Genomic DNA, 26311 nt, shown 5'->3' with positions numbered 1-26311 from the left:
AGAAGGAGGAGGAGGAGGAGGAGGAGGATGAGGAAGAGGAGGAGAAGGAGAAATATGAGAAGGAGGAAGAGGAGGAGAAGGAGGAGGAGGTGAAGGAGAAAGAGAAGAAGGAGGGAGTGGATGAGGAGGAGGAGGAGGAGGAGGAGGAGAAGGAGGAGGAGGTGAAGGAGAAAGAGAAGAAGGAGGGAGTGGATGAGGAGGAGGAGGAGGAAGAGGAAGAGAAGGAGGAGGAGGTGAAGGAGAAAGAGAAGAAGGAGGGAGTGGATGAGGAGGAGGAGGAGGAGGAGGAGGATGAGGAAGAGGAGGAGAAGGAGGAGGAGGAGGAGGAGAAGGAGGAGGAGGAGGAGGAGGAGGAGGAGGAGGAGGAGGAGGAGGAGAAGGAGGAGGAGGTGAAGGAGAAAGAGAAGAAGGAGGTAAAGTAGGAGGAGGAGGAAATGATGACTGTTTAAGAATCATCGAAAAAAATATCGATTGATGAGTATGTGGAGAAGAAATAGTGAAGGACAAGGAAAAGAAGGCGAGGACGGGAAAGAAGAAGAGGAAAAGAAGGAGGTGAAGGAGAAGGAGGATAAAGAGAAAGAGGAAAAGGCATAGGGGGATGGGGGAGGGGGATGAAAAGGATTAGAATTGATAGAAGAAGGAGATGATGGAGAATGTAGATAGAGGTGTGATGGGGAGAAGAGAGGAGAAGGATGATGAGAGGTAGAAGAAGGATGAAGACGAAGATGGAAATGAAGGGAGAGGTGACGATAGAGGAGGATAATTGTGATGTTGGAGAGGAGAAGGAAATGAATGAGTAGAGTATAGTGTATTAAAAAGAGAAGTAGAATGAGTGATACATGAAATGGGGGAAAATAAGGAGTAAATTGATTGAAGAATAGGGAAGTGGAGGAGGAGGTGGAGGTGGAGGAGGACGATGAGGAGTAAGGGGTGGCGGAGGAGGAGGAGGATGAGGAAGAGGTGGAGAGGGAGGACTGGAAGGAGGAGGTACAGGAGGAAATGCAACAACAGGGAACCAAAGACTGGCTGATAGAATGATGTGTACGCATTGTGACGCTCTCGTAAATGCAATTTGACAACAAACCTAAACAACTAAAACAGAATCAGGGTTGTTGATATTATCATCAGTTCTGCAAACATCGAGTAATTTACTAATATCACTTCCTCAACCAGTTACTGTCACTTATTCACAAAAATCCTTCAATAACTCAAAATGTCTATTATTCAAGGACCAACTTAAAACTGTATCTTAGAGTTCAGCTTCCACAGTCTTCTCTTTCCAAAGAATAATTGGAAATGATCTTTAAAGATAAGTTGATACAAAAAATGTATCTTTGAAGTATTGATGGATAATGAACTTTCTATCCTATACTATTAAACGAGCAACTTCTGTTCATATGTTTAGATGTTTGGATGTTTAGAAGTTTGTATTTCACCGGATCTCGAAAACGGCTCCAACGATTCTCACGAAATTCAGAACATAGTAGGCTTATAATATAAATATTTGATTGCACTAGGTCTCATCCCTGAGAAAACTTGCTGAAGGACATTGAAAGGATAATTATTATTCATTCTTGGGAAAACAGCTGATAATAATTATTTCGTCGTCTGTTGGTGATGGAAGTGAGTAAGCGAGTTCATGATTGTGTGGCTACTGTGTCAAAATAAAATTATGACTCAGCTGTTGAACTTTTGTAATCATTTAATAAGGTACTTAGTGTCGGTTGCAAAAAAGCCGGGTTATTCTCAATCCTGATCAATTCCAGTAGATCGATGTTTTTGATCGGCTAGTATTATAGTCCACTAGACAGCTGATTTATGATGAATAATTCTATAGTCTGATTTTTACGGTAATATTGGCGTATGAAGGAGTCTCCTTTCTCCTTTTATATTATCCTTGAAATGCAAAATTTCCAAAAACCTTGTATATACGTCGATGCGCAATTTAAAAAGGAACATACCTGTCAAATTCCATGAAAATCTATTACCGCGTTTCGCCGTAAATGCGCAACATAAAAACATATAAACATTTGAACATTTAAACATTCAAACATTTAAACATTGAGAGAAATGCCAAACCGTCGACTTGAATCTTAGACCTCACTTCGCTCGGTCAATTATAGGTATATTCTATATTCTATGTATCATATGCTATATTACAATAACTGTTTCATCCAGTTAACATTATCTATACCCCAGTCAACAATCAACTGATGGCTAATTCTAACCTTGAAAAGACCGAAATTTGTAAAAACCTCCACAATTTTCTAGATTCACGAGCTGCGTCTTCAGCATTGGAATTCTATCAGAGTTCAACCTTCCATCAAGAAAACCTTTTAAACTCTTTCCTTCGAAAACATCATTATTTGTGTTCCCTGCAATGTTTTGATACAAGCTCTCCTCAACTTTCAAACGGATGAGGCATGTTTTATCCATGTTAGTCTAAACTGTATAATATAAGAGTTTCTGGGATGTTTTATCCATGTAGACAAACTGTATCAGAGAAGAGTTCCAGCTCTTAAAAGGGCCTTCTACTACGCACTTTTTGCACGTTACAACCAACGAACTGCCAACGTTTCATCTCTCGTTATTTACTTTTCAACGTGAAAGTGATTCCGAATTCGAGCTTGTTTGTACAGCATGTTCCATAGCAAACCGTTCCATGCCGGCATCACTTACATTAATGCTACCTATACAAACCGATGCCGACAAGATGAAGTGAGTCGGTGGATGACGTCACACTTTGACGTGAACCTAACTGTTGGGATACTTTTATCGGTTCGTGAAAGTAGTCGAGTTGTGAAAGAAGTCCTCTTATCGGTGCGTGAAAGTAAGCATCAGTGAAAGAAGCCTGGAGTGAAGTTCGTCGGTGCGTGAGGGGGACTTCATTTAGGGACTTCGCAAGTTTGTTTGCTCGATTCTTCAGTAACTTTTAAACTAGTTCAGTGAGTTGAGCCCGATTTGTAACTTAACTTGATGATGTGAGAGTAGAGTTTTTGAAAGGATGTTATACACGTTATAGTTTCATAACAACCATAGAGCAACTACATCATGGAGAACTAATATACTATTCTTTATCTTTATCTATCTATATATATATATATAAAAGCGAAATGGCACTCACTCACTCACTGACTGACTGACTGACTCACTCACTCGCAGAACTAAAAATCTACCGGACCAAAAACGTTCAAATTTGGTAGGTATGTTCAGTTAGCCCTTTAGAGGCACACTAAAAATCTTTTGGCAATATTTTAACTCTAGGGTGGTTTTTAAGGGTTTAAAGTTCGTCTTTAAGCATGTATATTCTTCTCATTCCAATCTCTTAATTATAATTGAAAAATGTCCATACCATATATTAATATAGAACTATAATCTAGAGAGAGTATAATCTAAATTGATAATTTTGTCAGGTTGGCATTAAGTTGAGTTGACTTTGTTAGGTTGGCACCAAGTTGAAGATTGAAATGTATTTATCGCGGAAAAATTGATAGGGCACTGCTTCTTTAATCAGAGCTATTACTGGGAATATTATATCGCCTGATATGGCGAGCGAAGCGAGCCCGCTGATATAATTTCTTACGGGGGTCCAGGGGGCGGAGCCCCCTTGCTAATATAGAGAACTATTTAAACTACTGTACAAATATGTAAATCTTATCAACATACTATGGTGGGGTCCACGTTATAATGACAGTGGAGAAAGATGGGAGAGAAACATTGCTGATCCTCTGTCTTGTCAATGCCTTCCATAGACGGTAGCTGATTGATGTAATGTTAACTGTTCATTCTCGCTTGAAATAATCAATTTGACTCTATAAAGCAAGAAATCATATTCTTTAATAATTACATAATGAATTTTTCATAATCAAGATGGAATATCTTTTTAATTAATTATCATTTCTACATTGTTAAAAGACATCTGGCAAAAGATCAAAGCGAGAAAGAGATCTTGTTAATTAATTATTAATTCTACATTGTTAAAAACCATCTGGCAAAAGAGCAAAGTGAGAAAGAGATAGCGCTATCCGCTTTGTTGAATGATAGACAAGGATAGCAATACCATTGCTAATCAAACACTGACATTATAACGTGGACCTCACTATAGTCCAGTAAGTTGTGTCCGACTTGAAACGTAATGATGCGAGAGTAGAGTTTTTGAAAGGTCTTTACACAGTTTACACTTCATAACAACCATAGAGCAATTAGATTATGGAGAACTATACAGATGTTCAAGAACTCCCTAGAAATACTCTAGGGCATTGTTCCTGGGTAAAAAACATATCTAAATATCATATTCAAATGGTCCAGAGGTCTTGAGTTACTCACACAGCGGCCATTTTGCTTTTTTCACTTATCATTTTTTTCTAATTAATAGTTGAACATACGGAATTGAAACTTTGCACAATCATTAATGACAACTAGACAAGAATACTAAACAATTATGATGATTTTTCAAATTCATAAAACAAAATGGCGGCCATCTAAAATTGTGTTTCTTAAATAACTCAGGAACTGTTGGTTTTACAAAAAAATTTTAAAAATAACTTTTCAAGTAAATTTAATTATTGTCACCGGTCTTTCTAATTATCAATAAATCAGTGGTTTTTTGACAATTTCTTAGTCTTTTTAATTCAATTACCTATCGATTAAGGCACCACTGGAGGTTGGTTGCAGTGCATGCCACATAATCTAAAATAGCTTACAAATTACATTCAAAGCAGACGGAGACTGTTTCATTGTTGTGGCAGACTTTAGCCGCATGCACTGTAACTAACCCCCCGCGATTTCCTATCACTAAAACTGCCATATCTCAGTTAATATTGGTCCAACCTTAAAAAAATCAGGTACCAGGCTTACAATACAGTTACAATGAATATGCATAATATAAACAGGAATAATAATCATTGAACTGTACATAATATGGAAAAATCTGGTGTGGTACACTAACACAACTTTCCTTGCTCATTGAACTGGGAGACTCATTCTTCAACGACAATAATTTAGAGAAATAACATAATGACGATTGGCGACACCATAATTATTTGAAACTACAATCAGACTACTTTATATGTGTGTATATAATTGTTTTCAGAGTACTTTTTCCTTTGTGTAAATTGTGAAATCCGATGATTTTTTAAAAGTCGTCAAAACAGCTGTTCTACAGATGAAATATCTCGACTATGTGTTCTTTTTATGAACTGCTCTACCTATCTACCTCATGCACGAGAAGGAGGTTACAAAGTCCATTTCTCAGGATGGGGTGGACCCCCCATTAGTTTCCCAGAAAGGAGACTCATGCCAGTCAATAGAGCTGATAAATAACTATACAGAGTATGAATTTGAAATAAATCAGTCGAGTAATTTTTGAGAAAATTGTGAAAAACATGTTTTTTCAGTAATTATCCGCCATTTTTCTCAAGAATATTACGCAGCTCCTGCAATTTTCCTAGAAATGAGACTCATGTCAGTTGATAGGGCTTATAAATCCATGGTATAAATTTGAAGAAAATCGTTAGAGCCGTTTCGAGAAAACCGTGAAAAACATGGTTTTTTAGAAATTATCCGCCATTTTTCTCTAGAATATTACGCAGCTCCTGCAATTTTCCCAGGAATGAGACTCATGTCAGTTGATAGGGCTTATAAATCCATGGTATAAATTTGAAGAAAATCGTTAGAGCCGTTTTTGAGAAAATCGTGAAAAACATGGTTTTTTAGTAATTATCCGCCATTTTTTCCGCCATCTTGAATTGAATTTCTTATTGTCAGGTCCTCATGGTATAAGGACCTCAAGTTTAAAATTTCAAGTCAATCGGTTAATTAGGAATGGAGTTATCGTATTCACAGACATACACACATACACACATACACACATACACACACACACACACACATACACACCCACACAGACCAACACCCGAAAATCATGTTTTTCGACTCAGGGGACCTTGAAACGTATAGAAAACTTGAAATTGGGGTACCTTAATTTTTTTTGGAAAGCAATACTTTCCTTACCTATGGTAATAGGGCAAGGAAAGTAAAAAGGCAGTAATTTGGAATATCCATAGATAATATTATTGTTATGCATCTACTTAAATTATTGGCGGAGCTTTGGACATATCAATGTCCATTCTTCGAAGAGAATATTCAAAAAAATATCCTTCCCAGTAACTTTCTACCAAAAGTAGAATGAGAGATAATGAAAGAGAGAGAGAGAGAGTGACAGTGGTCTGAGGGAAAGTAAGAGAGTCTATGGGAATGTAAGAGAGGAAGTGAGTGAGTGAGGGTGAGAGACAGAGAGAAAGAGAGGGAGTTTGAGAGAGATACTGATAGAGAGAGGGAGTTAGTGACTGAGATAAGAGAAGAGACAGAAAATATGTAGAAAGAGAATTAGAGAGGGAGATGGAAGAGAGGAAGATGGAGACAGAGAGAGTGACAGAGAGATTGATTGAGTGCTTTGAATGGGAGAGAATTGAGAGAGAGAGTGTGTGTGGGAGATAGTGACTGAGAGAAGAAAAGAGACAGAAAATATTTAAGAAGAGAATTAGAGAGGGAAATGAAAGAGAGGAAGATTGAGACAGAGAGATTGATTGGGTGCTTTGAATGAGAGGAGAGAGAGATAGAGGGCGAGTGAGACATACAGAGAGAGAGAGAGAGAGTATGAGAGAGAGGGTGAAGCTTTCGACGGGCGTCTGCTGGAATTAGGAATATATTGTTGAAAAACGTGAGAGGAGACTGGCCGCTCCCACAGTCCTTGTCTATTACTTTCCCAGCACTGGCGGGAAAATGGGCTTTTCCAGGATTGTAAAATTTTCCGGGCGTAGTTTGTTTTGCCGAGCCCTCTAATAGCAACATTAATAAGGTTTAGAGCTCTCAGTCTGCCGCCTCTTTGCTTGGAAAATCGGCAACAATAAACGCGACTGCAAGGTAGGGATGACTTGGAGTGAAAAACTTCCTAAACCTACATCTTAGTTCAGTTGCAAATTTAGCATGATTCAATATGATAAAATCAATCTAAATCCAGAATCCATTGTTTTTACTTTCCTTGTCCTATTACCATAGGTAAGGAAAGTATAGCTTTCCAAAAAAAATTAAAGTACCCCAATTTCTAAATTTCTATACATTTCAAGGTCCCCTGAGTCCAAAGAAGTGGTTTTTGGGTATTGGTCTGTATGTGTGTGTGTGTATGAGTGTATGTGCGTCTGTGTACACGATATCTCATCTCCCAAATAACGGAATGACTTGAAATTTGGAACTTAAGGTCCTTACAATATAAGGATCCGACACGAACAATTTCGATCTGATGCAATTCAAGATGGCGGATAAGATGTTGAAAATTTTGTCAAAAACAAGATGGTGAAAACCGCTCCAACGATTTTGATCAAATTTATACCTAAAATATTCATTGATAAGCTCTATTAACTGCCACAAGACCCATATCTGTAAAAATTTCAGGAGCTCCGCGCCATCTATGCAAAGTTTGATTTTAGATTCGCAATTATCAGGCTTTAGATACAATTTAAAAAAACTTTTCACGTGTAAAAGATTGAGCATGAAAATCTCTTCAATGAATGTTCAGTAACATTTTCACCTAAAATTAAAAATAAGCTTCAAATTCGAGAAGATGTGATTATCCAATTACAAACTGTTGGCAACTGTTGATTCTATTAAATCATTCACTATGAAGAGATAGCAGACCTCATGTGTCACCAGCGTTATTGTCCTGTCACCAGCTGGCTTAGATCTTTGAATAGTGTAGACTTTAGATGCGCGTGAACACTAGCGTCAGATGATCAATTACGTCATAACGACAAGGAAAGTTGTGTGAGTGCGCCACACCAGATTTTTATCATTTTAGAAGTGCGAAAAACTAAACCATGACTTTCTCATAACGTGGAAGCTACTTCCAAACACTCACCCCGCATTCAAACACAAGTCTCCCTCTGAAAACCACCCAACAGTTTATTCATGTATTTATTCATAGACAACAGGAAAATACATTTTGCCTTTTCCATCAGACAATTAAATACAAAAGTTTTGAGAGGAAATACAAAAAGATACAGTCATAAAAATTGTTACAATCACAAATTCAATTTGTGCCACGTAAGCAGCTTTCGAGAGAGAATTTTGTCACGAGTTGATCTGATTTGATATTCCACAAGTTTGAGGTCGTTCTCCATTTCGATACAGCCTGGATTTAGTGGGATATGGATGCTATGAAAACTTTTAATGAGAAGCCAGCATGAAACGAAGCCTACAAAAGGCGGTGTGTGAGTGAGAGTGAGAGGGAACGAGAAGCAGAGAAGAAAAGAGATGAAGTAAGAGAGAAAGGTTGAGGGTGAGTGAGAGACAGTGGTTTGAGGAAGAGTAAGGAAGAGAGAGCGAGAGACAGAGAGAGAGTGAGATAGGAGTGAGAGGGAGTGTGATAGAGGGAGAGAGAAAAGAGTGAGATACAGAGAGGGTGTGAGAGAGAGATTTGATTTATTTATTTATGTAGATTACAATATATACTGGCTTATACACTTATATACAATAGCTTACAATACAGCAAAATTATAGATGAATCTACATAATATAGACAAAGAAAATAATTATTGAACTGTATATGATATGAAATAGTTATTTGTATATCTAGAGTGAAAAGTACGACTTTTTCTCCCTGAGGGAAAAGTTTGAAGCCCGAGGCGAAGCCGAGGGCAACAATTTTCCTGAGGGAGAAAAAGTATTTTTCACTCGTGATGTACACAACATTTTTCCTCCATCTACATTTTTTATAGAAAATTGCAAATAAAATAATTTTAATAATACTTACGTATTGGTGATAATGTTTCCTAACAAGTTAACAACATAACCTAAAATCTCAAACTTTTAAACCGGCCGTCTGATTGGCACTGCCGATTGCGCTTTCTATCGGCTAAAGTTGTAACAATCAGCTGGGTGTTTACCAAAAATGGCTGACTCCAGATCACGCGGTTCACATTTGAATTGCAGATCAAAAATATTTGTTGGCTGGTATTTTGAATAGAATAAGATATTTTAAAAATTGTATAAATTTTTATCGTCTACTAATATTAAGAATATAATATCATACAAACATATATTTCATGAGTTGATCAAATTCCTGGTTGTGGTATTGAATTCAGTTTACTCAATGACAGACACCTCTTTATGCTTTCTCATCTGAGCTTAGACCTTCTAACCTATTATAATGTAAGTTTTTAAAATAGAGATGCTTCCCATGTTATTTAAATGGAGTCACTTTTACTCCCTAGGGAGTTTTTCTGTTTTTTACTACCGAGGGCGAAAAAGTGACACTTTAGTATTATGTTTCAGGGAGTAAAGTAAGTACTTTAGCCAGTAGGTGGAGGAAAAAGCAATTTGTAATATATAATAACTATGGATTAGTATATTGTTATGCATCTACATAAATTGGTAGAGCTTTGGACATATCAATGTCCATTCTTCGGAAAGAATATTAAAAATATCCTTCCCACTAACTCTCTACCAAAAGAGAGCGAGAGACAGAGAGAGAGAGTGAGAGAGAGAGAGAGAGAGATAGAGAGAGTGAGTCTGATGGAGAGACAGGGGTATGAGGGAGTGAGAGAGAGAGAGAGAGCATGAAAGAGTGTGATGCAGTGAGGGTGCGAGAGAGAAAGAGTGAGTGAGAGAGAGTGAGTCTGAGGGAGAGACAGTGGTCTGAGGGAGACAGATAGATAGTTTCCGTCTTTCAGAGAGAGTGGCATTACAGGCAAATAAATACAATGAACTGTGTGGAATCTGTATGGAAAGTCTGAGATCGAATAAAGTTTGTTTCCTTTTTCCCTCTTTCCATCTTTTTCTTTTCCCCCCTCACTGTCACACCCTCTTCCCCTCTCACCTTTTTCTTCCTCCTTCCAACATTATGTGGGACAGTATTTTCCTGGGAAACCACGAGGACCCTTCGTAATCATATTTTCCATTCACATAACTCACATTAAGGGCCGCTTGCACAGTATAGATTGCTAAACTCGATTAAGTTAATCGAGTTTAAGTTAATCTGAAAGTTTAAACTTGAATCGGTTTTCTCAATGCATTTACGAATCCAGATTAAGTTAAACTAGTTAAGCGTCAAGTTGGTGGTAATAGAATGTCATCGTTTATAATATCAGGAAGACTGATTTTTACAGGAAATTTGTCTACAAACCATCAGTAAATTGAGGTTATGTAGCTACTATTTTAGTATTTTCTTGTTCTTGTTCAAAATCCACAGAGCTGTAAGATGTACGGTTATTAAAGTGAAAAGCGATCAAGAAATTCTTAAAAAACTTATGTTTAGTTGGCACCAGAAAATTTTGAATGTAAGATAAAAAAGTTATTTTGTTACGCTTGAATCTACTACGGTCTTCCTTGTTTATTAGAAATCTCTCGAAAGCAATATATCTCAGTTACGTGTTATTAAAAACATGTTTTCTAATCGAAGACAACTGTTAAAAATTGTCTTAATTTCTATCAAGTGGTTTATTCAATCAAAATACTTCAAGTTAATCCAAATTATTTGGTTTGAACCTCCTACTTTGGAGGTTAAAACTTTCTCAGAGTTTAAACTCAATACAGAGTTTAAACTGATACTGTGCAAACGGAATTTTAGTTTAAACCAAGAAAAATCCAGATTTGGTTTAAGCTTTAGCTTGAACTTACACTGTGCAAACGGCCCTAAGGAAGCTTATTTTTCCGGAAAAATTTTCACAAACATCTAGAAAGTCTGGATTACTAGTTTTCATTACTTCTAGAGTTCACAAGTCTCTATAGTGTGAGGTCCACGTTGTAATGGTAGTGGAGAGAGATAGGAGAACAGCGTTGCCGATTTTCTGCCTTGCTACTGCCTTCTGTAGAGGATAATTGATACCGGTATATCTGATGTAGTATTAACTGTTCATTCTTGTTTAAAATAATCAATTCTTATTTTTTATTCGACAAGAAAATATTATTTTTCGATAGTCATGTAGGGCCTGATGAATTTTTATGATAGAAATTGGATTATATATTGATCAATTATATTTCTACATTGTAGGAAAACGATCTGGCAACGTCGCATTGCGAAAGATGAAAGAAAAAAGAAGAAGAACTGGAAAAATGGAACACTGCACGTTCTAATGCAGTCTGTACGCAGTCTGCCTCGCTAAATCATACATAAGAGTATATCGTTCACCAGCACATACGTATATAAATGCTTTCTTATATTCCTCTGCTCGGTCTCTATATACCACTGCCATCCATACCATCGTGTGCGTTCACTGCCCCCTATTAGTATCCGGTGCTTTTCCATTTATTTCGAGTATTCCACTTCCAACGAAAACGCTCCCACGTTATTTCCAGGTCCAGGTCAGTCTGAAATTCAATTCACCTTGATTCAATCAATTTGCGTTATACGCTACGCCCACGTTAATCATCAATCTTAGTGCCGGTTGCGCAAAGGCCGGTTAAATTTTAACCGTGGTTAATTCTACGAGAACCTATCAGAGAAGTCGTCTTATCAGAAAGGCCTTCTCTGATTGGTTCTCATAAAATTGATCACGGTTAAAATTTAACCAACTTTTGAACAACCGGGCCTATCTTCTTTGAATTATAGTTAAATTTGATTATTATAACTGCCAATATTGCTATGAAAATTACAATAATCGTCTGAGCTTTTCAGAAGCTGCAGATATGATTGATGAATTATTTATGTCGATTAATACGGAATGATTGACTAAAACATATTTTTCGCCACACTGCACAGAAAGCAGCTGCTTTCCAGTTCCTACGTAGATCTGAAAGACATTGTTTGCAGACGACTCTCGTCTGACGTCAGAACAGGTTTCTTTCCAGCCTAGGCCGGAAAGAGTAGCTAACTCTTTCCAGCAGCTAACATGGTACTAAGGAACGTGATCAAAAAACAGCTGATCAAAAAACTTTTCATTATTTGTGTTCATTATTCAATAATTAAAACATTTATAAAAATATCATATTATTGTCATTTGAAAGAATAAAAAAGTATAAACTCAACTTCCCACATAATTGTACATCATCTTTTAGGTTATTCAGATAAATCAGAATGAAAAATAAAAATACTTGGACAATTTCCTGATATTCAGATTACCTCAGATTTGCTAGAGCTATCACCTTCCACTTCTGCTTTCGGAAGTGCTTAGTAAACAACTATTCTCATATTTATATATTGTTTATTTTTGTGTGTGGCGAAAAATAGCGTTCACACCACGGGCAAAAATGTTTTTCCGGCTCTCAATCTTTTCTTGAAAACCGATTTCGGGCCAGAAAAATCTCATTTTTTGCTCTAGGTGCGAAATATACTATTTTATGTGGTCTACAGATGTTTTTATCGTTGAATAAATAAATATTGTTTGGGAAGTATCTGAATATTGAATTTTGTATTATTATTGCATACAACAACACTGAGGGCCGGTTTCCGAGCTCAGGATTCAGCTAAGTTCTAGACTTTAAACAGCTGGAGTCAGAAAATTGGCTTTCCGAAACGGGGCGTAGTCGTAGTCTACGATTAAATTAAATTTCGAAAAACTAGAGAATTGAACACAAAATAAAATAAAATGAAGGGAATGTAGTGTAAAGTTTCAGCTATTTTGAATTATTTAGAAATGTTTCATTTCGTCGAGGTAAAACGTTTTCAATTACAGAAATAATAAAATAAAGAATATCATAAAAACTACGACTACGCGACGTTTCGGAAAGCCAATTTTCTGACTCCAGCTGTTTAAAGTCTTGAATCTCGAGCTCGGAAACCAGTCCTTAATATTATGTGCGGGGGTTATCACTTTTCTCTTAGGGACTACTAAAATAATGAAAACAAAATATAAGTTATCAAAATTAACTAAATAAATCTGGTGCACTCACACAACTTTCCTTGCTCATTGATCTATAAGCCCCATTAACGAGGATAGTTTAGGGAATAACATTATGCCGATTGGCGGCTAAATAATTAAAACTACGATTATACTATCGTGATTGTGTTCACAGTACATTTTTCTTTGTTTAAATTATGAAATTTGAGGATTTTTCAAAAGTTGTCAAAACAGCTGTTCTACAAATAAAATATCGACATGTGTTCTTTTGAATAAACTGCTCTACCTACCTCACGCACAAGAAGGAGGCTACAAAGTGAATTTCTCAAGGATGGGGTGGACTCCCTGTTAATTTCTCAGGGAGGAGACTCATGCCAGTTAATAGAGCTGATATAGAACTATACAGGGTATGAATTTGAAAAAAATCGGTCAAGTCATTTTTGAGGAAATCGTGATAGAAATTTAACAAAATTCATTTTTCTCAGGAATATTATGGAACTCCTGCAATATTCCCAGAAATGAGACTCATGTCAATTGATAGGGCTTATAAATAGCTATGTAGGGTATAAATTTGAAGAAAATCGTTAGAGCCGTTCTCGAAAAAACCGTGAAAAACATGGTTTTTTAGCCATTATCCGCTATTTTTCCGCCATTTTAAATTTAATTTTATTGAATTTCTTATTGTCGGATCCTCATGGTATAAGGCCCTTGAGTTTAAAATTCCAAGTCAATCGGTTAATTAGGAATGGAGTTATCGTGTTCACAGACACACACACACCCACACACACAGAACAACATCCAAAAATCATGTTTTTGGACTCAGGGGGCCTTGAAACGTATAGAAAACATGAAATTAGGGTACCTTAATTTTTTTTGGAAAGCAATACTTCCCTTACCTATGGTAATAGGGCAAGGAAAGTAATGAAACGTATAGAAGACATGAAATTGGGGTACTTTAAATTTTTATGGAAAGCGATACTTTCCTTACCTATGGTAATAGGGCAAGGAAAGTAAAAAGAGTAACTTTTATTGAGCTATCACATCTCTTTTTTTTAATTCAGGGGGTGGGGTGGGACCATGATCGCTGGGGGTGTTGGCACTCCTGCAAAATCATTATAAATAAATTCAACAGTTGACATTGTTCTGATTTACATAGATGAATTTAATCTAGTTTAGTAATTATGAAATTATTTTGTTACAGGATAGCGACTGTTGGATGAGACTACACAACAGGACTAAGCCTGTCCAGTATCATTCAGCTATGAAACCGTTATAGATAAAAGGTAATAATCAATATTATTATTCATATTTTTAGCCGTTTGCACAGTCGAAGCTCAAAGAAAATATAATCTACTGGTGATTTAAACTCAAAATGAACCATATTTCAAAGAGACTTCGCATGGTTTCAATCAGAGAACCTGAAGTCCCAACTCCACCCAAATATAGGCAATATCGGGTGACCGAGCTTCACCCTGTGGTCCGAAAGCATAGAAAATGTACTACGAAAGACGAAATTAGAATAATAGTTTATACAGAAAGGTTCTATCTAATCACAGTGGATTGAGATTAATTCCCTGTTTTTCCAAGTATTAATAATAATTATCCTTTTAATGTCCTTCAGCGAGTTTTCCCAGGGATGAGACCTAGTGCAATCGAATTTTTATATTATAAACCTTCTATGTTCTGAATTTCGTGAGAATCGTTAGAGCCGTTTTCCAAATCCGGTGACATACAAACATATGAACAGAAATTGCTTGTTCAATAGTATAGAACAGTGATTCTCAAAATGGGGAGCGACCCCCAAGGGGGGCGCGATAAATGCTCAGGGGGGCGCAAATCTTGGTTGGAAAATGTTTTAAATTTACTTCTAAAATAATTACGATCTCTATTTTTGAAATTACATATGAGTAATTATCACTCATAAAATATTTATAACAACCGTATAGTCAAATTCAAATTCTCAATCAATGAGTAGAACCTCAACATGATAGAAAAAGAAAGCCTCATTTTCAATTCAATTTAATTTTTTTATTCACACACACACACATAAAAAATATCATCACATCAATAAAAAAAACATTACAGTATAAAATAAATAACATAAATATGAGAACACATTACAATATTAGAAGGCAAATTATACATGTTATGTGGTGAAGAAGGGTAGAGGATCAAAAGTTCTTCCAACTATGGCTATCCATGTCATAGGAAGGCTTTTGATCCTTGGAATTTTTGGAAAGGATTTGGAAAGGGATGTGATAGAGCACAAGTAGGGGAAGTGAGCGCACTAACCAGAAAAGTTCTCTGTTAACTTATTAAAGATCTCAAAGATAGAAGAAGTAGTTAATTTTGATCTAAGCATTGATATCTGTTTTTACTTTTTTTGTTATCTTGGCACAGCTAATAATTTGTTCAGGAATTTTATTTATAATTTTAGTGCTTAAATATATGAGTTGTCTTCTAATATTTTCAATGTTAGTATGATAGATTTGGTACTTATTTGAGGTGGGTCTTAAATTGTATTGATTATTGATAGTATTATTAGTGCAAATGAAATTATTTTTATATTTTCATTGATCTCCAATATGTCTTTGCGCTTAAAATGAAGTTTGAAGAATATTCTCTTACATCCTTCTGGATTGGTGTGCAAAAGGAACACCCAATTTTGAGTAAAAAGGCATTGAACATAATATATAGACTCCATGTGCTACAATTTATCCGTGTGAAACTGGGTTTTCTGCTCTAGCTGCCATGGAAAGTGAATATAGACCAAGACTGGATGTGACCCAGGAACTTAGAGTAGCGTTATCGGAGCCGACGCCTCGTTTCAGTAAACTGTGTGCAAAAAAACAAGCTCATCCTTCACACTGACGCTCTCTGTATTGTTAATTTCTATGAGAAACAAAAAAACAACATCTAAGTACTATAGTAGCTATAATACTTGAATTTAATTAATAATTTATAATTTATTGTTTGGAAAGAATTTGTTGTTTTATTGTGATTGAAACTATTGCAACATTTGGTTATGTATAGAATGTGCAAAACTCAAGTAAATAAATATTGTGTGTAAAATATGTAGGTATATCCATAGACTACGTACATATACGTATATCCACAACATGTATAGTAGTCTATGCTTATACATGTAGGGGGTCCGGCTTACAGCTGAATTATTCAGGGGGGCTCGAAGTAAAAAGTTTGAGAACCACTGGTAAGGAATATCAATCAATTTGATAATATTGCAATAATCGTTCCAGGGAATCACAGAGTTGTAGTTTGATATTATAACATCATCTCCTGGATTTATGATGAATGATCTTCACTTTGGAAGGATGCCTCAAGGAAACCACTGCCTTTGTTTGAAACCCTTCAGTTTGACAGGGTACAATTTACCAAGCCTAACTGGTGGATTCGCGTTTGTTCGCGAACCTCTGTGGGGCATAAAGCATAAAGCCAACCCCTTGCTACTGTCATAAGTTATTCATGACGCCTACTCTCCCCTCAATGGCTGTCAGTCAAATAGTCACGTGACTGTCGAATCGGCTACCATTGAATCCCTCTTGTTTCACACGGGTCTCCAGAAATTTGTATATTTAGGTATCACAGCATACAAATGTACAGTTTATTATTTGTTTATAGACAACTAAAAATTGGGAAAATACAGAGCGTTTCAAAAAGAATAACCCAGCTTTGAACACTGTTTGTGTAGTTGAGAATTTGATATTGTGGTAATTATTCATATTGAACGAAAAAGACTAAGAAATTGTCAAAAACCACAGATTTATTGATACTTAGAAAGACCGGTTTCGGTTATTACACCATTATCAATCTCTGATAAACTTAAACTAGATAAATCTCTCTTTTTATCTAGGGAATCTCTGATAAACTCTTGTATTTAGTTTTAGTTTATCAGAGATTATTACACCATTGTCAATCTCTGATAAACTTAATCTAGATAAATCTCTCTTTTTATCTAGGGAATCTCTGATAAACTCTTGTATTTAGTTTTACTTTATCAGAGATTATTACACCAATATCAATCTCTGATAAACTTAAACTAGATAAATCTCTCTTTTTATCTAGGGAATCTCTGATAAACTCTTGTATTTAGTTTTAGTTTATCAGAGATTATTACACCAATATCAATCTCTGATAAACTTAAACTAGATAAATCTCTCTTTTTATCTAGGGAATCTCTGATAAACTCTTGAATTTAGTTTTAGTTTATCAGAGATTGACAATGGTGTAATAACCGAAATCGCTATTTCTAAGAATCAATAAATCTGTGGTTTTTGACAATTTCTTAGTCTTTTTCATTCAACTTTAAACAGTTATATTCATTTAAAAAAAATGGAGCACACTAACCAATTTTACATAGAATTACTCACAGAAGTATCAAGTTTATGATGATGTATTATAAGTGCTCTATGTGCCCCCTTTTGGGGCTCGGACGACATCTAGACGGTAGCCAAATTCATCCCAGATTGTCCGCAAGATGTCTGTCTTCTCGGACTGCATCAGTTATCCTGGTTTTCAGCTCCTCTATATCAAGTGCTAAGGGAGGAACATAAACATTTATATTATATAACTACATTATATAATAACATTTTATTATATAACATTTATAATATATTTATGTTTAAGACATAAAAACCAGGTAACTAATGCAGTAGCTACAGTCTGAGAAGGCATGTTGCGAACAGTTCGGGATGAATGTGGTGGCTACCGTCTAGATGTTGTCCGAGCCTCAGAAGAGAGCCACTCTCTCACACACTCTTACTCACTCTCTCTCACACACTCTTACTCACTCTCTCACTCTCCCACTCTCTCTCTCTCTCTCTCTCTCTTTCCAGAACGACTTCTCCTCGCCTTCCCCACCCCTTCTCGTCAACGCTTCTCTTTCGTCTCGGCCTTCCCTTTTCCTCAACTGTTCTCTCTCTCTTCATCTCTCTCAGACTCTCACTCTCTCTCTTTCTCTCTCATTCTCTCTCATTCTCTCTCTCTGTCACTGTCTCTCTCTCTCTCCAGAACGCCTGATTCTTGAACAATACACTATGCCGGCATTGAGGTTGTGCTTCTGCTGATAATGCTTTGTTCATTGGGAATCGAGCGGAATCAGCTCTATCGTTGCGGCTTCTCTAGATAATGACTCGGCTTCAAATCTCGCTCAGAGAGTGAAGAATCTATAGAATATACATTCCATACATGTCATATAAATGTATAGAATGTACATTGCATATGCCATGATATGTAGGGTACAGATTCTACACTATACTCTCTGACAGAGAGAGTAGGTACCTCTCTATTACACCCAGATCACAGACAACTTTTGTTCAATTATTTGATTTTCAGACCACTTTCGTCTCCTCTGTATGGGAAATTGGAAATGATTTCGTGCTCAATATTCTTCTTCTTCTTCTTCTTCTTCTTCTTCTTCTTCTTCTTCTTCTTCTTCTTCTTCTTCTTCTTCTTCTTCTTCTTCTTCTTCTTCTTCTTCTTCTTCTTCTTCTTCTTCTTCTTCTTCTTCTTCTTCTTCTTCTTCTTCTTCTTCTTCTTCTTCTTCTTTTTCTCCTGTCATTTTCTTCCATTACTGATTTCATGAACTACATTCCATCATTCTCTCTAATAGAATTGGAAGAATGTGTAATGCCATAGTGAGGTCCATGTTATAATGGCAGTGGAGAAAGATAGGATAACAGTGTTGCCGATTCCCTGCCTTGCCTCTGCATTTTCTTAGAGGAGGGCCAATACTGGTGGATCGTCTGATGTGATATCAACTGTTCATTCCTCAACAAAATACTGTATATATTTTTCAATTATATAATAATAAATTTATGTAATTGAGATTAAATATTTTGCTAATCACTTGGTACTTTCGCATTGTTCAGAAACGATCTGGCAACGTTGTCAAGCTGGAAACAATACTGCTATATGCTTTGTCCAATGATGAACAAGTTTTCAGATAAGTCGGCAGGGCAAGAGGCTGATTAAGGCGGCATTCGGAAATCAGCTGATAATCAGCTCTCCGAAGCTTCGTGCACTACCGACTCGTCTGATACCGCCTGAAAAACTCTTCATGTGGCTTTGCCCTAACTTTGTCGATATTTAATGATATACTTGTCTTTACTTTCTTATTCATCTTTGTCTACAATTATTTGTAGACAATCTTATTTATCTATTTGTTAATACCATATGACAAATCAATTCAATTTTTTTTCAATTCAATTTATTTATCCTTTTTACAACATAGTTATTGTACAAAGTAGTTATGAAATAAATAACTTAAAACTAAAACAAAATAACTTAAAATAGCAGGTTAACAAAAACACGGAAGGTCCCTGCAAAGGCAAAGCCTGTGCGCAGGGGCCGAATCATATGAATATAAATCATATGAATATGATCAGGATAGAACAACTAGCAGAGTCCAAAACTATTATGTTCCCAAAATTTGATATATTATAATTTGTTACAGTCTTGTAACAAAAATTCTTACATTTTCTGTTTTAAATACTGTTTTTCCACCATTCTAACCTTTTTTTTCAATTTTTCAGCGACCATGTCGTTACGCGGCAGCGTAGTGACGCAGCCAGATGCGCCCAAAGTGACCTCCTCCTCCTCCTCCTCTCACTCCTCCTCCTCCTCCAGTAGGCACAAGTCTTGCCTACACGCTCACCTCAATGGCCTCTGGTCCATCTGGTACGGGCTAGCAGCCCGGCGCTCTACAGGCCTACATCGCACTTCAGGCGGCTTACAGGTTTATCGGTGAGTGATCGAATTATTTCATTACCAATTCATTGATCAAATAGTAATAAAACACACGTTTTAAGGGCCAAGCCACACGAAGCATTTTTTCAGTCGTTTTCAGACGAGTAAACAAGCGATTAGCTTATTTGGTTGGCGTTAGGGAATCAGCCGGTTATCAGCCAATCGGAGATCTTCCTGCCCTCACTAAATTCTTCATTCATTCATTTATACAATAATTACATCATCAAAATGATAGGGAGAGAAAAAATAAGGTAACCTTGTGCTATTCCTCTCCCAAATTTAGATAAGGTTACACATAGTCCGGAATAGGTTAAGTCTTGTAGTTCTTCAATTCACAAAATTTGCAGTCCTCAAGTATTTTCACAAAGTAGATTTTTTAATTTAGATGCTACAAAACTGAACATAGGAGAAATATTTCACTTTTTGTATAGTTGAGAAGTTGATATTGTGGTAATTATTCATATTGAATGAAAAAGACTAAGAAATTGTCAAAAAACCACTGATTTATTGATAAATAGAAAGACCGGTTTCGGTTATTACACCATTGTCAATCTCTGATAAACTAAAACTAAATACAAGAGCAGCAGAATTTATACTAGTAGGCGTGTACTGCTATTGGTCGAGGGCATGAACGCCTGCCATTGGCCTAGCTAGACAGTCTCCTCCCGCTCAACGGTGTGACAAAATGGCGGCTTAAGCAACAGAATCGCCATGATAATAAAATTTATTAAAAAAGTAATAAAAGTAAATTTTCACACCGTTGAGGGGGAGGAGACTGTCTAGCTAGGCCAATGGCAGGCGTTCATGCCCTCGACCAATAGCAGTACACGCCTACTAGTATAAATTCTGCTGCTCTTGTATTTAGTTTTAGTTTATCAGAGATTGACAATGGTGTAATAACCGAAACCGGTCTTCCTATTTATCAATAAATCAGTGGTTTTTTGACAATTTCTTAGTCTTTTTCATTCAATAGAAATATTTCACATTATTATAACTAAAATAGGAAATATTGAAAAGATATAATTTTGAAGAATTACCGAAAAACAAACTTAATTCTAAAAGTATATCTAATCTGAAAAAAAATTAAATATTTTTTTAGTTCAAGTCACTTAAATTATTATTTTAAATAATATTAGAATCTACAGTAAAACTATTATTTTGCCTATAATTTTCAATTTCTTATTTTAATTATCAATTTTTTAGCTACTGGATTTATTATAGTATCCAGTATCAATAAAGTATAGTTATTCTTTTTCGCCCCACTAGGATGTAATGAGCTGGTTTACGTGCGTCATATGGAGGCCGAAAGTGATTGTTTTCTGACCAGGCCGGTAAAATTTTTACGGCCCTAGGGCTGTAAAATAACCTTGAAGTCAGCTGATTCTGATTTGATGTGAACGTGTTTACAAAATAGTTTATGAAACGGAATCAGTTTATGCTTCTAGAATTGAATAAAGTTTTTGCAATAAGATACTATCATTTTATTTGGATGAATGAAATACAAATGAGATATTATAAACTATTCAAATTCAATTTTCAGAGTATAATAGAATCTAACCTCAAACCTCCTAGTAAAGCGTTTATCACGGAACATGGTGGATAAACGGAATCATTTTATGCTTTTAGAATTCAATAAAGTATTCTGTAATAATATAGTATCATTTTATTTAAATGAATAAAATACAGATAAGATATATATTATAAACTATTCAAATAATTCGATTTTCATAGAAGGATAGAACTTCTAACCTAAACTTCCATTGACATTCAGATCACATCAGATTGGCCGAATTTCAAGTGTGCTAAAACAGCTGATCAAAAACTTATTAAGTGTGATAAACCAGCTGATCAAAAACTTTTTCAAGTGTGATAAACAGCTGATCAAAAACTTTTCATTATTTGTGTTTATCATTCAATAATTAAAACATTTATAATAATATCATCTTATTGTCATTTGGAAGAATAAAAAGTATAAACTCAACCTCTTACATAATTGAACATAATCTTTTAGGTTATTTAGACAAATCAGAATAAAAAATAAAAATACTTGGACAATTTCTTGATATTGAGATTTGCTAGAGCTATGACCTTCCACTTTTGCTTTCGGAAGTGCTTATAATAGACAATGAGAATAATTATTATTCTCATATATATATTGTTTATTTTTCTGTGTGGCGAAAAATTACGTTCTCACCATGGGCAAAAATGTTTTTCCGGCTCTCAATCTTTTCTAGTCCTCGGCCTACGGCCTCGGACTTGAAAACCGATTTCGAGCCAGAAAAGTCTCATTTTCGGCCCTAGGTGCGAAATATACTATTTCCTACACATATAAAAAAGTGACCATTTCTGCACTGATTGCAGGACACAAAGAATCACTTTTTCGCTCTAGTGCGGGAAAATTTTCTGCACTCGAGATTTGCAACGTGGCAACACAAAATAATTAGTAGGTTATATGGAGCACCAGTGCAGGAGAATCAAAATTAAGTTGGTAACAGTGACTGTGGTATAGTGAGGTCCACGTCATAATAATATTAAGGTAGTTGACAACGATGTCAGCGACAGCCACCACATAGCCATGTGCCGCCTTCATTCATTTACTACATTATTATTATTTAATTTTAAATAAATTAAGCTTTTTATTAATAATAAAATTATACAGAAAAATATTTGATGGATTTCAGGGAATTTTACCCATAATTACCCACTTTTCATATTCAATGGTAACTGTAGGAAAAATTTAATGTGAAATACGTGCGCAAAGTTCCTCTGCTGCACTCAAGAAACCATTCAAGTAAACGTTTCTTTCGGTGCAGCAAACTGTCACTTTGCGCACTAGTTGCACAAATAACTATTCCTATCAGAAGACTCCTACATGCACACGGACTTATCGTCCAAGCATGGAGTTATTCATACACTTTTTTTTGTTTTTCATAATTATATTACAATCTAATGTATCTCCTTTACTCTGTTTTCACTAACTAAGTAGTGTATGAATCATCTCTTCCCATACAATCAAATTAGTAAAATTTTAGCTGAAAGAAAGTTTCAACTTTGTAGATCTGAGAATAGACAGTTGAGTCTCGAGTCACTCCAGTGCACAAAATCAGCTTCAATCCTTTCCACAATCAGAGAAACCCGGCCAACAGAAGTAGATAATCCGTTTATACTGTTTGCTACAAATAGAACAAAAGACGACGAAGAAGAAGTAGAAGAAGAAGAAGAAGAAGAAGAAGAAGAAGAAGAAGAAGAAGAAGAAGAAGAGGCAGAAAAAAGATCAGAAGAGACATACTGTCTGTGGTTGAATCGAACAAGAGAACAAAACGTTCTGTTTGAGGAGAACAAAACGAATGAATGTCTCTGTTCGATTCGGAGAGCACATCTCTCTCTCAGTATAGTATTACCGAAGCACTACCGCAAATTTTTTTCTCTCTCCTTTATCTTCTCTCTCTCAATCTCTTTCTCTCTATCTTTCTCTCTCTACCCTTCTGCTTGTGATTCATGCTTGCAAAGCTTCTTTTCTTTTCAAATTTCTTCTCTTTCATTTTCCTTCTCTCAATCGCTCACTCTCACTCAATCTCTCTCTATCTTTCTCTCCTGCTTGTGATTCAAACTTGAAAGCTTCTTCTTTTCAGTTGGAGACGATCCTTTTCAATCAGAATATGGGTCGCTGGAAGTCTCCTTTGGGAAACCGAAGTATCGAGAGAAACTTGATGCTTTTTTGAAAGATATATTGTGTACTCTTATCTATTGTGCTTGTTATGTTGGCAACAGAAACTCGCCCGAGTGTTTGCTATCTTCTTGGTAATTTATATCATTGATTCTTTGAACGTCTTGATCTTTACTATGAATACGTGAAGAAGTTGTAGTTTGAGAATGAAAATTTTCCTTTTTTCTTTTTGGCCAGGTTTGTAATAGACTTATTGAGTCTATCGAGCTTTTAAGAATCAAACCGGTTTCAAATTTCTTTTATTACTGTTCATTTGGAGACGATATAAATGTTGATTAGAAATTCATGAACCATTTTTTTCAGTTTATGTTTTGTTTTTGTATCCTCCTTTCTTCAATTGGCTGTGTGTATATCATTGTGCTGTACAGAGATCTACTCATGTATATTGTATTGTTCTCGGAAAAGCCTTCTATGATAGTTCTCGTGTCATTTAATCTTGATTGAAATTTAACAGGCTTTCGTGCAACTCGGCCTAAATGTGTTCATATACCAATACCGTGTAGTGTGTTCTCTTCCTAAGCTCATGTGCCTGTTTCCAGTTGATAATTGATTATGTCTTTTTCAGACTATTCACAAGTGGAATGGCCTGCCGATAACCTGCCTCGTATGGAACTGCCCGCCTACATAGCTCTGGTTGGATTCGCTGTGCTACTGCTGCCTATTTTTGTGGCTACTGCCTTCTTCAAGGTGCGAAATAAATAATCAATTTTTACGCTTATATCAGTTTCACTTGATAGAATAAACCATCAGAAATATAGAATCGGTTATTTCATTCAATTGCAATTGAAACTATGTTGCTTGAGAAAAGAATAAGCTATACATAATCACAGAATATAAATAAAGATAGAAATCTAAGTACCCCTTTCAAAATTTTGTTCTTGTCATAGTCTTCCAATCTCAGCTGTTTTCCACGCATTAAATCAAGCCGCTTAACAGCTGTTTGCAGAACAAATAAACATATGATTCTCATTACAGCATACTCTACTGCAATGAAACCATATGTTTTCTTTACAGTCGAGTATGTTTCCTTGTTCCGAAAAAATAGTAACAGCAAATCTGCTACATAAAAACTACCTTCAGCGCTCCAGGTGGAAGTTTTTTCAACTTCCACAAAATTCCTGATACGGAATTTGTAAACTAGGTCAAGTTTATAGAATGCATATAGTAACTTCAGTACAAGCAGGTAATGTTTTCTATTTCTCAATTATTCTTCTCTAGATTAGTATGACAAAAAATAGTGTACGTTACTTGGACGAGAATGTTTTTTGCAGTGCTCGAATGAAATTCTAACATAACCCAGTTTACAAATTCCGAATCAGGAATTTTGTGGAAGTTGACAAAGCTTCCACCTGGAGCGCTGAGGGTGGTTTTTTTGTAGGAGTTTTGCTGTTCCTATTAGGAGCATCATATTCTCGCCTTCAAAAGGACCCTTCCTGTCCTTTGACTTAAGATACTAATACTCACAACATGTTTCGGCTATATGATGCATTAGATTTATATATTTATTTATATTCAAGAGTAGCCTTTTAACTGAAAAAAAACCCAATCACATAAGTTAAATAATAAGAGAATACAATTTTTTGTGTACTGATTGAGTAGGACTACAAACTTCGCGCGACAAAGATTCAATAGTTATTTGTGCAACTAGTGCGCAAAGTGTCAGTTTGCTGCACCGAAAGAAACGTTTACGCCCGAGCCGTAGGCGAGGGCGGAATGGTTTCTTGAGTGCAGCAGAGGAACTTTGCGCACGTATTTCACATTAAGTTTTTCCTACAGTTACCATTGAATATGAAAAGTGGGTAATTATGGGTAAAATTGCCTGAAATCCATCAAATGTTTTTCTGTGTAATTTTATTATTGATAAAAAACCTTAATCCTAAAATCCTTAAGTCCTCGTTGTCCTTGGTTATAATATATAATGAATAATAATTAGCGCGTTGTGCTTGGTTGCACCTCTGCTCACTATAGCAGCCACAGCAGTCACTGTTACCAACTTCATTTTGATTTTGCTGCACTGTTGCTCCATATAACCTACTAAGTATTTTGCGTTGCCATGTTGCAAATCTGGAGTGCAGAAAAATTTTTCCCGCACTAGAGCGGAAAAGTGATTCTTTGCGTTCTGTAATCAGTGCAGCAATGGCCACTTTTCAACGTAACTGTAGGAAAAATCAATAGTTTTTTCAAATTAAGGTTTAGAATTAATCTAGAAACTGATACATTTTTTTTAATTTCAGGTGGGCAACCTAGCCAACGACGGCTTCAAACTGGGTCGTAACCTGAGCACCTGTGGGGTGGACCCCCCGGGGGTTGGTGCAGGTGGTACCGGGGGCGGAGCCCGTGCCCTCTGGCGTCACGCGGGACCAATCTCCCCTACCCTTCACATGGCCAGCGCTCTCTGTCTTCTCCTCCCCCGGCTTCTCATGGAGGCTAAACTCGTGCAAACCGGGTTCCTGCCCAAGGGTGAGTAGAATTTTTTATTTTTTTAGAAAACGATTTTTCAAATTATAATTCGTTAATGTGTGAATTTTGAAATTTGTAACATATTAAATCTGGGTAGACAAAAAGCCCTAACAGAAACAGTAATAGGTCTGAAATAAAGTAACTGGCTAATATCGCCAAATAGATAATAACTAAGATTAGATAGCATCAGCTTATTCTGGCTAAATGGTACAAGAACCTAAAAAGGATTTGAAGGAAGTTTATTGCTCATAAATAGATTATTATATAAAATATTTGAAGATTGAGGTTATGTACATGTATTCACGGATCGGTGACCTAGAGATCGATCAAACCGAGGAACGTAGAATCTGACCAAAACCCCTTGGCAGAGCTTTATTGCAATCAGATGGTGTGCAATATGAAAAAACACCCGTCCACGTGGCTAATTATTAGGTAGCATGGAATTAATATTAATGTATAGAATATTAACTAGCATGCAAAGAGCATAAATAAAAAACCAAATAAAAATAATTTAATGTATTCAGGA

At 36.0% G+C, this 26311-nt stretch overlaps 1 protein-coding gene across 1 annotated transcript in view; it reads left to right on the top strand.

Annotated features, from left to right (window-relative positions):
- The window catches only part of LOC111055773 (ribosome biogenesis protein NOP53-like), a 109686-nt gene extending 85885 nt beyond the window's left edge, over positions 1-23801 (top strand). The window contains exons 7-8 of the mRNA XM_039425643.1: positions 19385-19595; positions 23780-23801. Coding sequence (XP_039281577.1) covers positions 19385-19595; positions 23780-23801 — 233 coding nt within the window. The remainder of the gene's footprint in view (positions 1-19384; positions 19596-23779) is intronic.
- The last annotated feature ends 2510 nt before the right edge of the window (positions 23802-26311 follow it).

Source organism: Nilaparvata lugens, chromosome 4, assembly GCF_014356525.2.
Source record: "Nilaparvata lugens isolate BPH chromosome 4, ASM1435652v1, whole genome shotgun sequence".
Lineage (NCBI taxonomy): Eukaryota > Metazoa > Arthropoda > Insecta > Hemiptera > Delphacidae > Nilaparvata > Nilaparvata lugens.
Note: the sequence above shows the minus strand (reverse complement) of the source record. Positions and strands in the feature narration are given on the sequence as shown.